Genomic DNA, 16,656 nt, shown 5'->3' with positions numbered 1-16,656 from the left:
GATGTTTTTACATAACTATGAATATAAATTGGAACTAATTATCCTCGGGGTAGTATTAAACTTTTCACTTTTTCATTAAGGCATATTTTCTAATTATAGACGTCACGTGGTGACGTCGTGGTGAGGTGCCTCCTGTAATATAAGTCCCTTTGAAGTCTATAGAATGCATAATTATAGTAAAAGTTTTATCTTTGACTTTTCCGATTTATTAGTGTTACATAATTATAAAAAAATGTTAATTCGCCGAATTCTGATCCATGTGCTGCCTTAACAAACCCGCGTGGTTCTTGAGAAGAAGATTTATAAAGATTTTTCCTATATATTCCTATGTAAAATTTGATCGGCCATTTTGGCCCCACCCTTACCCCAGGGGTCATGATTTGAACAAACTTAAATCTACACTACCTGAGGATGACTCCACATGAGTTTCTTCTTTCCAGGCACAGTGGTTCTTGAGAAGAAGATTTTTAAAGAGTTTTCCTATATATTCCTGGTCGGCCATTTTAGCCCCACCCTAGCTCCTGGGGTCATGATTTGAACAAACTTGAATCTACACTACCTTAGAAAGATTCCACATGAGTTTCATCTTTCCTGACCCATTGGTTCCTGAGAAGAAGATTTTTGAAAAATGACATTAATTTTTCACTAATTCATAATTATCTCCCCTTGGAAAAAGGCGTGGCCCTTCATTTGAACAAACTTGAATTCCCTTTAGCTAAGGATACTTTGTGGCAAGTTTGGTTGAAATTGGCCCAGTTGTTCTTGAGAAGAAGATGAAAATGTGAAAAGTTTACTCCGACGCCGACGACAACGACGACGACGACGACGACAGACGACGGACAAATTTTGATCAGAAAAGCTCACTTGAGCCTTCGGCTCAGGTGAGCTTATAAGCACTGAATTATCGATTATTTTTTTCGATCATGACAAGAAGCACATGAAGTCGGCAGGGGATGGCAAGTCTTCCATGGCGCTTGTTTCAAACAAAAACTACCGACGTAGTTCAGAAAAATAATTATGCATGTAACATTTGTAATGGTGTAAATTTACAAAAACATTTCTTTTTTTCTGTGAGGATAGTGTTTAGTATACATACCCCCATTGCTACTCCAACAGTTATCAAAGCGTGATTTTCTTTGTCCTCAATCTTCTTCAAAAAGAAAAAATACATCATGTGATATCCAAAGAGAAACGATATTGCACAAAAAAGTCTCCTAATTGGCCAGTTTATTACCTTTTTGTAAAAAGAGCTTTGCAGAAGGACGTCCTTCTGTTTTTCAATGCTTTTTATTTGGCAATCTATTTCCCCTTTCTGGTTTTCAGCGTTTTTGACCTGCTGTCTAATGTTCTCCTCCTGTTGCTGAACTTGCTGTTTGAGATAGTCAATATTTTCTTTTTCCTTATTGATGGTTGGCAAAAGATCCTTTTTTAATTCCTTCAGTTGTTTTATTTTTTTCTCTATGTTTTTATTATCAATTGAATCTAGGACTATTTTTTTATCATCTTCATCAACAATATAGAAGTAAATTTTATCATAGACTTCTTCTCTATTGTCTGTGCTTTTTTTACTTTCTTTGGATAGCCCCTCAATAGTTTTGTCTAGATTGTGGATGTTGTTTTTATAAGCTTCAAAAGCAGTTTCATGATTTTTAATATAATTTTTTAGCTCCTTAATGTTTTTTACTTGAGCAGATATGTTTTTTTCTTGATCTTGAATATTTTGATGCTGGCATTTAACAATTTTTTTTTGCTCTTCAATAATTTTTATTTTTTCCAAGTCTGTTCCTTCCAGCGTTTGTTTGTCAGTTCCATCCGCAATCGACATTTCTACATCCCTGTCTCTCATCTGTGGATGAAATTGAAAAAAAAAACAGATTATAGTTATGGATTAATGTACGGACTTTTGTACTTTGTTAATAACAACTTTAATTTAAAATAGTTTTGCTTTTTCATTCTAATTACAATTTAATTTTAGTCTATAACTTTGTTGTTGAAAACAAGGATAATAAAAAATACCAACAGTCTTGTTTAGAGTCATTATTTCGTAAGTTCAATGGTCGATACAATGATTTAGTTGGCAAATACAATATATTATTAAATTTTATGATTTATAAGTAATGTCAACTGAAGTTTCATTTTTATTCAGACGAATTGTTAGATCATTGTTTACACACTGAATTGATGACAGATTTTTCAAGTTACATTGTATTGCCTGATCATGACACAGCGTGATTTAATGGTCACTAGAGTATTCTCACTCCTCTTTTGCACCTGATTGCACCTCCGATGTTTTATAGGTCAGGGTTTATTCTGTTTTTGATTTTTATTGAGTGTATGTGGGTTTCGGGAGGGATGGGAAGTAGAAATAACTCTATTTATTTTCTTTTATTTTTGAAATTGACGATACAAACAAATTAATTAATTTAAATAATGTTCTGAAATGTATGACATTCAATACAGGAATCATATGCCATTAAGCTTGACTTTTTTGTATTTTTGAATCTTAAATGAATTTATTACAATTTATCTGATCACTTTTCATCACATAGTTTCATTGTGAGAAGCTTGAAAACAAAGGCTATAATTTGTTACTGCATGAAAAATGAATGGTTAAGAATCAGTAAACTAGAGTAAAATTAAATGCTTCATCAAAGCTGCCGTAAAACTCGTTAAGAATCCCGTAGAAATATTCATTGAAATATTTGTATTTATGTGCAACATAAAGTAATTTATACCATCTATCAATAAATTACATATTGTTAAGATTTTTCCGGATATTGTAGTGCCACACGCAACCTGTACCAGTAATTATAAATTGATCTTGTCACGTAGTCATTGTCTCAAGTCTGCATGTGCACTGTCATGAAGATGTTTTCATTCATTGAAGTTTAATATCCAACTTGATTGCATTATTGGCTATATTATATAAGGATCTACCGTTTATACTACATTGTAAGTATTTGATGTGAAGAATTACTTTACGCTACTGTTTATAAAGGCCTTAATTTAGGCTGATCGTTGCACGTGGTCCTGGAATCGGTGTCTATCCCACGCTGGGATGGACATGGTGTGGATAAAATGACAATAAAAGTCCTTATTTTGGGGCATTCCTTTATTCGCAGACTTGAGAACTTTGTAACAGATAATTTTGACCATCGGGTGACACCGAATTTAAATCTTAATTCGGAGGAGGTACAGATTTTTTATTCAGGATACGGAGGAGCGTCACTGGCTCAGATTCGCGCGCAAGGTACATATTACGTTAGAGACTTGCGTCCAGATGTGGTTTTGTTACAAGCCGTATCAAACGACCTGTGTAGGAGAAATACATCAGTGAATGATATTTACCGTGAGCTGGTAGACTTTGTAATTTATCTCCGTTATGAGGAAAATGTGAAGAAAGTGGTGGTGCTACAGACATTGCATAGAATTCCCCCGACAAGGCGTATCCGGTTTCACGTGGACACAGCATGGTTTAACACGAGGGTGGATGAACTAAATAGACGAGTGTCCAATTACTTGAAGAATGTAGACTCAGCAACATTCTTTCGCCTGTCTGGTTTCTGGTGTCCTAATAATCAACGGGCAGTGTTTTTGGCTGATGGGGTCCATTTGAATTATCAAGGAAATAAGAAATATTATAATAATGTGAGGGCTGTAATTGTTTCAATGATAAAGTCTATCAATAATGGTGGGTATTTATCTGTACAACATATTTAGTCTAATTATAATACATTCTACTATGTTCATTTGATTTAATTGCTCATTGGCGATTGATGCAGTCTTTAGTATATTATTATGCTATATAAAAATAAACTCACTTCAATCTAAATATATGGCAACCCTGTGGATTGGGGTTGTTTTATTTGAATTTGCCAATATGGTGTATTATTGATAAGCAACTTACATAAACTAAACATGATTTAATTTCCAGGATTTTACACCCCTATATGGTCGGGGTTGACTTTTAGCAGGATCTTGCACCCCTATATGGTCGGGGTTACTTGGAATACAGCAGGTTTTTTGCACCCCTATATGGTTGGGGTTAATTCATGCAATATCCTGCACCCCTATATGGTCGGGGTTGTATTCAAGCAGGATCCTGTACCCCTATATGGTCGGGGTTTATTAAGCAATATCCTGCTCCCCTGTATGGTCGGGGTTTGATCTTAGCAGGATTTTGCATCTATATATGATTGATATGATTGAAGTTACTTAAGCAATATCCTGTACCCCTATATGCTCGGGGTATTATTTAATCAGGGTTTTGCACCCCTATATGGTCGGGGTTGAATTTACATATTTTACACCCCTATGATGGGGGTTTATGGTTGGTAAGTTGCTGCACCCCTATATGGTTGGGGTTATTTGTTTTGTTAGAATTTTCACCAAATATGGTTGAGGTCTACTTTCTGAATGTATTGCACAAAATGAATAAGATACATACATTCTTATATTGTTGAGGTTTCTAAAGATTCCTTATTAAGTTTATCCAATTATTTAAAATTTTAAGATTGTATTTTTAACTGAAGAATCAAAGTTTAAATTGTTGCTTTAATGGTCAGGTTATGAGCTCTGAAATATTTTTATTGATTAGGTTCATATCTTCTTAAGATATATTGTAGGTGAATGAACCATCTGGAGCGAGGCGACCAGCCAGGGCCAGAAGGCTAAGACGACAAGTACCAGCCGCGGCAGGTTCAGCCGATCAGGCAGCTCAGCAGGACGCTTTAGAAGCTGAACAGGCGGTTCAGCAGGACGCTTCTGATACCTTACAGCCGCAGCTAGTAGCTGCCGTAACGGAGCAAGTCCTAAAGGCAATCCGCGAACAGTCGGCTGGTGGTCAATCTGGGGAGGAAAGAGGACGTGAACGCCAAAGAAGCTCGAGAGGAAGGAAACGTAGAAGACGGTCCTCTTCAGGTAGCATGTTAGACTCTAGTTCGGATCAAGATAAGTCAGATAATGACTCAGAGGACAGCTCATCCAGTGAGGAGAGTGATTCAGATGATGAGCAACAGCTCTTATCAACTCCAATTTCTTCTCAAGTCGATAGTAAACTCAAAAACAAAATATGGCAAAACAAGTACATTGACTTTGCAAAATTAATACCAAAAGATGATTTTAGTAGGGATAAGTCAGTACACTTGCAAAGCATGGGTAAATCAGAATTTAAGTTTGTGACCTCAAAATCAAAAACAGCCATTAAATCTATTGATCAGTGGACCACAGCATTTTTAAAATTTTTGGCCATTTCCTCTGAGAAATTCCCCAACTTGGTACCAGCGGTCATCAAACATGGTGAAATAGTGCGCGAGCTAGCTAGCAGACGCACAGGTTTGGCATGGTTATCATATGATAGGCAAGTCCGCAAGGACATAGAATCAATGTCAATTCCATGGGGGCAACTGCACTATGAGTACTGGGTTATGGCCACCACATCGCGACAATCTAATTATGGCAATCAGACACATAATTTTCGTGGCTGATACCAAAACAAAGGGGGGCCTATAGAGGTAAGAGAATACCCCAGGGATATTGTTATGCTTTCCACAAAACAGGACATTGCGCATCCCAGAACTGTCAATACAGACACCTTTGCCCCCAGTGCAGGAAGCCACACTCAGTGCTTTTCTGCACATGGGGAGATCAATCAAAAACCACTGTCCCAGGGTCCCAAACCAGACAAAAAAAACCCACTAGTACAAGCAAATAGATTAATTGTCACTCCTGTAAGAGTATTAACCCTAGAACACTTTCTTAATGGGTATGATGAAGATTTAAAAACATTTTTATGTAAGGGTTTGGGGAAGGTTTTCATCTTCAATATAATGGGCCGAGACAGTCAAGGCGTTCATCTAATTTACTTTCGGTAAAAGAACATGAAGATATTGTAGCACTAAAACTGCAGAAAGAAATTTCTCTTGGTAGGATTGAAGGTCCATTCGAGGTACCCCCATTTGAAAATCTTCAATGTTCCCCTATTGGTCTTGTCCCAAAGAAAGAAATAAATGAATTTCGCCTTATTCACCACTTATCTTATCCTGAAGGGGGTTCTGTGAATGATTTTATCCCGGATGATTTATGCTCAGTATCTTATACAACAATTGATGATGCAATTAAACTTATAAAAAAAATTGGAAAAAATTGTTTGCTAGCGAAAACAGACATCGCATCAGCATTTCGAATTTTACCGGTTCATCCAAACGATCATGAGCTATTAGGAATTCAGTTTAAGGGTTCTTTTTATTATGACAAGTGCCTTCCCATGGGATGTTCTATATCGTGCTCTATTTTTGAGACATTTAGCACAGCATTACAATGGATTGCTTGCAGCAAATTTGGGGTTCCCAATATGTTGCACATATTGGATGATTTTCTTTTTATAGGTCCTCCTAATTCTGCCATTTGTCATTCATCATTAAAACAATTCTTATCTATGTGTGATGTTCTTGGAATCCCAATCAAGTCCGATAAAACAGAGGGACCTTCAACAACTATGGTATTCCTAGGGATAGAATTAGATACTATAAAAATGGAGGCTAGGCTTCCACAAGAAAAAATACAAAAAATTAAACTTGCACTTGATTCAGCCAAAAAATGCAAAAAGATCACACTGCGGAATCTTCAATCTTTAATTGGTTTATTAAATTTTGCATGTTGCGTAGTTGGAAGAGCTTTCCTGCGACGTCTTATAAATCTAACAAAAGGAGTAAGTAAACCCCATTTCAGAATTCGTCTCAATAAGCAGACTAGGCTAGATTTAGAAGCATGGAGTGAATTCATAAACAATTTTAATGGAAAATCTATATTCATAGATGAGGTATGGCAAAACTCAGATAAACTTAACATGTACACTGATGCAGCTGGAAGTTTAGGATATGGGCAGTTTTAGGCAAGAAATGGTTTTATGGGGGCTGGGAAGAGATACATTTGCAGGATTATAATATTACATTTAAGGAATTATTTCCTATTGTCGTAGCGGTTGAAACCTGGGGGGAGAGTTTAGCCAACAGCTCTATCCTTTTTTATTCAGATAACATGGCAGTTGTTAATATTATTAACAAAATATCATCAAAAGATATTCCAGTTATGCATTTAGTAAGACGTTTGGTTTTAGCTTGCTTACGCTTTAACATTCTTTTCAAAGCAGAACATATACCTGGGAAACTGAATATCTTACCAGATTTACTTTCGCGTTTACAGGTCGAAAAATTCAGGGCTTTGGCACCACATATGGATCAATACCCAGAAAGCATACCAGTCAAGTACCTTCAAGTTTAGAAGAAACTGCATCTGAATTATTGCAAGCAGCAGTTTCTCAAAATACTCATTCATCTTACAAGACCGCACTTGCTGTATATGACAAATACCATAGGCAAACGTTCTCAACAAGCGCTAAATTCCCATCCCAAGTTACAGATGTAGTATATTTTATAGCATGGTTACACCGCAAGGGCAGATCTTATAACACAATCAATACATATTTAGCTGGGATCTCTTACTATCATAGAATTCAAGGGCTAGCAGATCCAACACAATTTTTTGTTGTAAAAAAAACTCGTTAAGGGTGCTCAACACTTGTCGAGTACACCTGATATTCGATTACCGATAACACCAAAAATCTTATTTCAGTTAATTCGAGCATGAAAGTTTACGGTTTGTGGAAAGTATAACAAGCGTCTTCTGGCTGCAATGTTTACACTTAGCTTTTTTGCTTTTTTGCGAGTGGGAGAAATAACAGCAAAGTCAACAAGGTCTGGGCACAAGAATTTAATTCAATTAAGCAATTTGTCTAAAGATAAAAAACAAAAGGAATTTATGACTTTGACACTTCAACATTTCAAGCACAATCACACAGGCAGACCAGTATGTCTGCAAATAGCAGCTCAAAAATCCAAGTCTATTTGTCCAGTACAATCAATGGCAAAATATCTGAAAGTAAGAGGGACAAAACAAGGGCCTTTATTCTCTTTTGATGGATCTGCTCCAGTAACACAGTCATTTTATACATCAGCATTGAAAAACAGTTTGGCTTTTATCGGGCTTAGCTCAAAGCACTATAAATCGCATAGCTTTTGGATAGGTGCAGCATCACATGCTTTTCAGTGTAAAATACCTGAGGATAAAATCTGTCTAATGGGGCGTTGGAATTCAAATGCAGTAAAACGTTACTTTCGAATCCCAGTATTTGATTGTATTGATGTTTCCCAATCAGGTCAGACTGTCTGAGGCAGCTGTATTTTAGGGGGGTTCAAGCTCAGTACCCATAGTGTTGTTGCATTTTTAACATTGCTTTATTATAATGTTCACAAACGGTAGAATTGTTAAGGATTGTTGAACCTGTGAGTGAAGTAGAAGGCATAATGTGACATTTATAAAAATATGTAACTCTTCTGAAGTTCTGAATAACTGCAATGACTGTCTGAGGCGGCATTGCTGGGAATTAGTGACTGGTAGTTGAAATGACTGTCTGAGGCAGCATTTGGGTACATGTACATGTAAAACTTTTTCTTATTAATACAATGACTGTCTGAGGCAGCGTTGTTGTGGACATTGAATTTTATCTGTAACTTAAATGACTGTCTGAGGCAGCATTACTTTTGTGAATTTCTGAATAACTGCGATGACTGTCTGAGGCGGCATTGCTGGCAATTAGTGACTGGTAGTTGAAATGACTGTCTGAGGCAGCATTTGGGTACATGTACATATAAAACTTTTTCTTATCAATACAATGACTGTCTGAGGCAGCATTGTTGTAGACATTGAATTTGATGGTGCATGTATTTTTGTTAGTAATTAATATTTGGGGACATGTTGCTTGTTCATTATGCAAAGTTTCTCAATATTGTATAGTATATAAAAATTTTACACAGGTTTGTTTTAAAAATTGTATTATTGAAACGATTTGCCTGTACATATAGTTTGCTACTTATGTTTCAACTCAGGACTTTGTGTTATACAGGTAATTCTTTACAATTCATATGACTCCTGTGGTAGCTAGGTTTAATTGTGAACAGTTTCAAGTTTGTTGGAAATGTAGAAAATGTTTTTATAGGATACTTTGTACAGTAGAACAAATTGTGCAGTAGTTTCCCCCCCCCCTTTACTATAGATTATGTATGACAATTTTCTTATGTCAACCTGATAAGTATTACGTTGTTGACATTTCCGCTGTGTATCTGCTTTACATTCGTCTCCTCTGGATGGGGCACTTGTCTATAACTTATTAGTTATTGACAAGTTTGTGGCGTTTTTTAAAGGATTGTCCCATCTTTTTTGCCAAAATTTTTTCTAGTCCTATTTTTAGGTTGTTGTTATATTTGTTTAATCTTAATTAAGAATATGTTTAAATATGGTCATTTCTAATTTTTGTCCTTATTTGGTAATTTTTGTTTGGCATACAAATAAATGCTCTTTTACAACAACTGAAAGGTTCATGTTATATTTGGCAAAAAACAGAGCAGAGTAGACTCATGTATTGAAATTTTGGTTTACAGTCAGAAAAACAAGAACGATGGTATAAGTAAAATTTACGTCAACCAATGTCTGTTTTATAGACAAATGAGCAGGTGGATTTCCATGAGAAAAAAAAAATATAATGGGCATCAAAAGTTGGTAACATTCTTGATAACAAAAAATAATAACAAATAACGTACCGTTTGCCAAATTTCAACAAATAATCACTGATGATGTATGATTGACTTTAAAACACATAGCCAATTTGGAAGACATAATTTCGGGACTAGTTAATACTTTTTGTTTTAGAAAAAAACGTTTGACAGTAAAAAACCTAATATTCAAAGGTCAACCTGTGTTTTGAACAAGAGGCTCATGGACCACATCGCTCACCCGAGAAGCTCTGACCATGCTATTCTTAACCTCCTTTGTGAAAGAATTTTGTTACTCGGGTTTATTCCTGTCAAGAATTGGAAAATATAAAAAAGCAAAAAACATTTTTAAACTGAACAAGCTTCAAAAGCAATGTATGGAGTCGTGTGTAAAAGTCGATATTTCAATTAATTGTTAGTTAGACTTGTTTGATAAAGTCATCAGCAAAATTTTGCTTTATTCTTGTGAAGTTTGGGGATATGGAAATTTAGACATAATAGAAAAAGTACACTTAAAAGAGGTAAAGCCACGAACCATCAATATCTGCCTTTAATTTTAGACAAAATTTAAGTTTGAAATCACAAAGCCTATCACATGTTATTTTGTAGAGCACAATGTCATGGTACGCTACATACAATTTTTTGGCACACAGGCCACCGTCTTTGGCACATGCGCAGGAACACATATACCTATAAAGTTAAAAACTGCTTTAAAACGCCGATTTTACGGCTATTATTTTGAAATTTGAATGTGCCTTAATGTCTGAATCTGCTTCTAATTTACAAAAGTCACTTGATGTTTCTGCTGAATACTGTGTCAGAAGTCACTTGATGTTTTTGCAAACTTTCCAAACTTTCCAAAATTGGCATACATAAAAGTATTACATATATGCACCTTTATGCAAAATATCTGAGAGGTACTTGCAGCCAATATGAATTTCACATTTTATGAACGATGAGCATTTAGGAAATTTGAAGCAAGGTCCTACATTTTAATCGTACTTATAAGTTCATCATATGCGTAAATACTTCAAATAAGTTACATGTATGAGTGTATCGGATTTATTCTTGATTATATAATTCCTTATTTGTCAATAATTTTTTGATAGAATGTCTTAAATTTATTATTGTCATGTGTTATTTCATATCAAATTTAAAATTTATAACGCTCGTTTCATTCATGCTTACGTGCATCAATGATAATATAATGTGTCATTCATGACGTCTATTTGCATTTGAGCATAAATAATTTGAAGAATTTTGTCAAAAAAAATTATAATTATAAAAAAAGTGACTGTTGTGAATTGATTTCTGTAGAGTTTCCGTTTTGTTGCCAGCTCATGATGTTGAACGTAATGTACCTTATTTCGAATCTTTTTATTTTAAAAGAAAAAAAGAACCAAATCCGTGGTTGATATCTCAAATACACGCAACACTTAGATCTATGTGCATTCTAGAATACATTAAAAGTAAAAAGTTTGGTTTGTTTACACACTGATATTTTAATCGAAGAAATATATGGCATTTAGGAATTTACAGTAAATGTTAGTAAACATTATTTTAAAACACTAAGATGTTAAAGCTCTCTCTCTCTCTCTCTCTCTCTCTCTCTCTCTCCCTGTGTGTGTGTGTGTGTGTGTGTGTGTGTGTGTGTGTGAGGGTGTGTGAGGGAGGGTGTGTGTGTGTGTGAGGGTGTGTGTGTGTGTGTTTTATTTATTTTTTTTTTGTTTGCTTGCTTTTTTTAACTAAAGTCAGCAAGATAAGTTCATGATCATCCAGCAAGTTACCCGAAGAGAGGCCTGGGACCCTGAATTTCAGTTCTTGATTGCTTGCTAATCATCACATGCAATTAGTTTTTATGTTTCAAATACAGCGAGAGAAAAAGGTTTTTAAACAAGTTATTAAGTATTTACTACGAAATCAGTTGAGCACCTAACTGATTCTCGATTAACGACTCACGCATCGACAGACATCAAAAAAGAAAAAATAGTATATATCAATATAAACTTATGAAAAAAAAAGATACAAAATACACTTACCTTCAATCTTTCCATAATCTCTGTAATTGAATTTCTTATTGTTAGGAAATAATCAATTCTGCCAGTATCCAATAAAGTTCCCTCAACAACTCAACTTTGTTATATCTTCCTTGTCCCCATGGGCACATAAGCAACAAATTACCCGTCTAAACATGTCAAGTTTTTAAAACCCGGTATGATTGAAAAGTTTTTATTTAAAAAGAAAGTTCCAATATATAAATAGAACCCTGTAATTAACAATACAAAATATACCTTCTCCCTACTATCATGACATCAAAATCATCGTTAAATGGTACAAAAATAGTAAAACCCACATTCAAAAAAATCTTATGAACCTACACCTTTTGTCTTGACCATGCTTGTATCAATGTTCCTGCATGGTTTACAAGGATCATATCACTATCATCTCCCACTTAAAGTAAGTCATATTATTGCATCGTTTCTTAGCACTGATGAAAAATTATTAGAGGAAAAATAATGAGTTAACGTTAGTTCTGCCAAAACGAGATGTATCATCAAAACAAATGTAAATTACAAAAAATGCAGGGTTTTGAAAACAGTATATAATGTATAGGACAATAAAGGAATTAGGAATCCCGGTATGCATAAATTATCCAAAGTTTTCAACAACTGTCGTTCATGTCTATGGCAAACCCCACAATAAAGACATTGATTCCTTATATTTCCATTCCATTGTGAAAAAATGTAAATTTAGACTTTTAAATGTTGTATAATAGGTTTAAATAACACGAGGCCTCCAATGTCATTTTCATAAATTCCATTCGTTTTTCAGCCCAAACAGTGCACTCAGTCATTAAAATAGAAGAAAATTTTGTTTAAAAATAATCATTGAGTGATGCATTCACACTTTTTACAAAGAGGATGTGTTAATTTCCTTGTATGTACATATGCTTTGAAAATCAAAGAACTCAGGAGTACAGAGATCGAGGCTTATTTATAGAACAGTGACCATACAATACTGTTTTACAGGAACATATACATGAAATAACGTATGCATAAAAAGTTTAAAAATATATTATTTTGCCATATATAATTGAATGGAATTAAAAAAAAAAAACAAACAGATACAGGAATAGCAGTTTTTTTTAATCATATCAGTATAACAATGTTTAACCTAAGTGCCAGGTATGTATCGCATTACAATACCCATATTTGATTGAACTGGAACAACAATCTCAATTTTAATTGGTTCGATATATTCAATTTGTAGTTCCTAAACTATTTTCATCTGTGATTATTTTCTTTTTAATTCATTTTTAAATTTAAATTCAATATGCTAAATATCGCAACTTCCACCTTGTAAAAAGGTCGGGTGCAAGTGTGCAAATAGTTAAGTTTTCTATTTTGATTGTGTGTCGCATATGGCCTGGGTATACTTATGGCAGTGGAGGCTACGTTCACTCTCACAACGGTATTATTTAACTTTCTTTTTTTTTCTCATTTAAAAGCTTGTCTGACGTAAGCAAAATCTGTTTCCGTGATAAGAAATTTGAAAAATTTTATCCAAGCTTCATCATAATCTTATTTGAAAAACGTAATGTTAGTGGCAGGTAATGATTATACTAGCGGTTGCTGGGTTACCATCCCGTGATTTAATTGCGCAACTGAAACGATCCAGTACGCCGGTGTAAAGACGAATAATGACCTCATAGAATACTGTAAACCAACTTTTATTCGCGTGCGAGAAATTTTCGCGAGATTCGCGAGAGCCTCGTCATCGCGAATATTTCTCGCCGCGAATGGGTCCTTACCGTCTCTTTTTCTATTAAAAACAGTTCCAAAAAGGCTTGGTCGCGAAAATTAATCGTCGCGAATTACTTTACTCCCGGTAAATCGCGAAATAAAGTCGTCGCGAATAAAAGTTGGTTTACAGTAATGACTGGGTCATTTCTAGGCGGCGAAAATGACTGGGGGTCATCATTCCACGGGTTGCGGGGGTATAATACAAGTAATCAAATATATAATATAGCTACATTTTTCTGTCAACCCGATGATCCTCCATCATCGAAAAAACAATGTTCACCTACCCCTTTAGGCCCGAAAAATCGTTTACTCTTTTAGATTCTGCATTATCGCACTAACCTTAAAATAGCAATAATTGTATAATTTCATGATATCAACATAACAGTTATTCCGCATTTAGCTCAGGTGAGCATTTTGGACAATAGTTCTTTTTCCCTCCGCCCCCAACCCCCACCCCCCTAAAAACAACAAGGAGTCATTATTCTTGGTGTCATTTTTTCTTTACGTGGGGTATGCAAATTTTTAGGATGATAACACTTTTTTCTATGGGCAAAAGGGTCATTTTTCGACGTCGAATAATGACTGGGGTCATTTGGTGCTTTAAGTAACCCATCTCTTATCCACAAATTCTCTTATACCACTGAATGAAATTGAATAAGTTTTTCACATGCAGAATCTTTGTTACATAGTGCCATTGTGCATCTTCTACTTTACTTTTTGATCGGACACACATTCATGAATAAAATGAATTTTTTTCACAGATTCTTTATCACATAACGCCATTGTGCACCTTGTATTTTACTTTATGATATGTCGCTCATTTCGTGTTCCCCAGAGCAAAGCATGGGCTTTGCTAATATAATCATATGGGAGGTTGGAGGGTATTACATGCTGATCTTAGTGCTTACAGCACCTCTAATTTAATTTTGTTTTATTTCACCCTTTCACTTTGTTCTATGTGTATTTTTAGAGCGTTTTTAATATGAAAATCAATACACTTTATTTTAATTTTTGTAACGTTTTCCCATTCTGTGACAGAGCAAGATATGGAAAATTTATTGAAGACCATTCCCGTTATTATATATGTATATACTTCGCACATGTACCCATAAAGTATCTAAACAACCCATGGAAATTCAAAACTAAAGGTGAGATATAAGCCAACTAGAGGACACATGTGACCCCCTAGCTGCTTTATTTTTTGTTTTAATGGTTGTTTAAAAGTTTTAATTTTTTTTCTCAGAAATTCATTAATTTGTGATTTTATAAAAAGTTATTTGCATGAACTGTTTCCAAAAATGAACGTACATAAGACATAAAATCAGAACGTATTAAGTTTCTTAAAATGACTAACAGTACTAGTGCCTAAAAATAACTAACAACTTGTAAAATTTTGCAACAAAAAAAAAAAAGAAAAAAAAGTGGGGGGGGGGGGGGGGGGGGGGCTTTGAAATAGTTTATTTTGTTTTGAAAACATTAATTGTTACAGTTGCAAATGACAACCATATTTCTACACTCCTATTTTGATAGAACATCGTCGTTATTTCATGACATGACAAAGATCCACGATATCATCATGTTGTACGTCCTTTTTTGTCATGATTCCAACATTCTAAATTTGTCATTTTTGATACCAGTGGCACTTGTATTTGATTCATTAATTCTTTGATGACACTTCCCTATTTTGATACTTGCTAGTCAGAGGTCCTGATGAGTCAACACGTTGCCGTTGCATTAACGGCAACGTGTTGATTCAGTACGTCTGGCTTGCAAGGATATCGTATCTTATATGTTGCAACCACTATTGAAATAACGACCACTATTGAAATAATTATATCAATAGTGGTTGAGGGTGCATATCAATAGCAAACATAGTTCGTAACCACTATTGAAATACGACCACTATTGAAATAATTATATCAATAGTGGTTGAGGGTGCATATCAATAGCAAACATAGTTCGTAACCACTATTGAAATACGACCACTATTGAAATAATTATATCAATAGTGGTTGAGGGTGCATATCAATAGCAGACATAGTTCATAACCACTTTTGAAATACGACCACTATTGAAATAATTATATCAATAGTGGTTGAGTATGCATATTAATAGCAGACATAGTTCATAACCACTATTGAAATACGACCACTATTGAAATAATTATATCAATAGTTTGTGAAAATGCATTTCAGTATAAGAAGAATAGTTTCATCAACTATTGTCTTATTGAAAGAAGAGTTTTACCGAGTAATTTTGAATTTTTTACCAAGATTTCACAAAAATGGGATTGGAAGTAAAAATGTATAAATTTAGATTAAAAAATAAAAATGTATAGCTTAATAAGGATTATTTCTTTATACTCTAGAATTTTATATTATTTATTATATTGTATCTCAATTTTGTCTTTAAAGTGGCATATATGTCCTTTTGACAAGGTGTACTATGTATTATTAATTTACCATTTTCAATGAAATCAGACTAAATAGATACACCAACCCCGGCATCCATATTTTTGTTTTCATCATCAGTTGTTAGATGAAGATTTAGATAGTTATTGAAATAATGATTTAAAGTGATTTAAATAATTATTTTGATAGTTGCAAGGTTCCTCGTCACAACAGGCATTGGCACGGTAAAGATCTCTCACTGCTGAATGGCCCTGAGTGCCGGGTAAAGGTCAAACTTTGAAGTCTTTTACCGGTATATGGTGACGTCTCTATATGAGTCGAAAATGGTCGAATGACGTAAAACAACAATCAATCGACAGTGGCAGATTGATTTTTGTATTTCAAAAGTGAAGTCAACATTATTTGAATAGTTGCTGAAACCTATGGTTCTTATATTGAAATGCATTTTCACCCACTATTGAAATGATTATTTCAATAGTGGTCGTATTTCAATAGTGGCTACGAACTATGTTGTTACTGATATGCACCCTCAACCACTATTGATATAATTATTTCAATTGTGGTCGCATTTCAATAGTGGTAATGAACTATGTCTGCTATTGATATGCACCCTCAACCACTATTGATATAATTATTTCAATAGTGGTCGTATTTCAATAGTGGTTATGAACTATGTTTGCTATTGATATGCGCTCTCAACCACTATTGATATAATTATTTCAATAGTGGTCGTTATTTCAATAGTGGTTGCAACACTTATATACACGAATTTATTTACTTCGTTTGATCACACTGAAAATTCTATAGAGATATGTAGCATGAATAGTGCTAGTA

The 16,656-nt window shown here is 34.5% G+C and overlaps 1 protein-coding gene across 1 annotated transcript; it reads left to right on the top strand.

Moving 5' to 3' along the window:
* Positions 1 to 3,078: 3,078 nt before the first annotated feature.
* On the top strand, positions 3,079 to 5,486 carry LOC134262801 (uncharacterized). The gene is made up of 2 exons (XM_062745129.1): positions 3,079 to 3,657; positions 4,626 to 5,486. The coding sequence occupies exons 1-2, from the start codon at positions 3,079 to 3,081 to the stop codon at positions 5,484 to 5,486; spliced, it is 1,440 nt and encodes a 479-aa protein (XP_062601113.1).
* The last annotated feature ends 11,170 nt before the right edge of the window (positions 5,487 to 16,656 follow it).

The sequence above is a fragment of the Saccostrea cucullata genome, unplaced genomic scaffold, assembly GCF_032062105.1.
Source record: "Saccostrea cucullata isolate Sc308-1 unplaced genomic scaffold, CSIRO_AGI_Scuc_v1 ctg11683, whole genome shotgun sequence".
NCBI lineage: Eukaryota > Metazoa > Mollusca > Bivalvia > Ostreida > Ostreidae > Saccostrea > Saccostrea cuccullata.
Note: the sequence above shows the minus strand (reverse complement) of the source record. Positions and strands in the feature narration are given on the sequence as shown.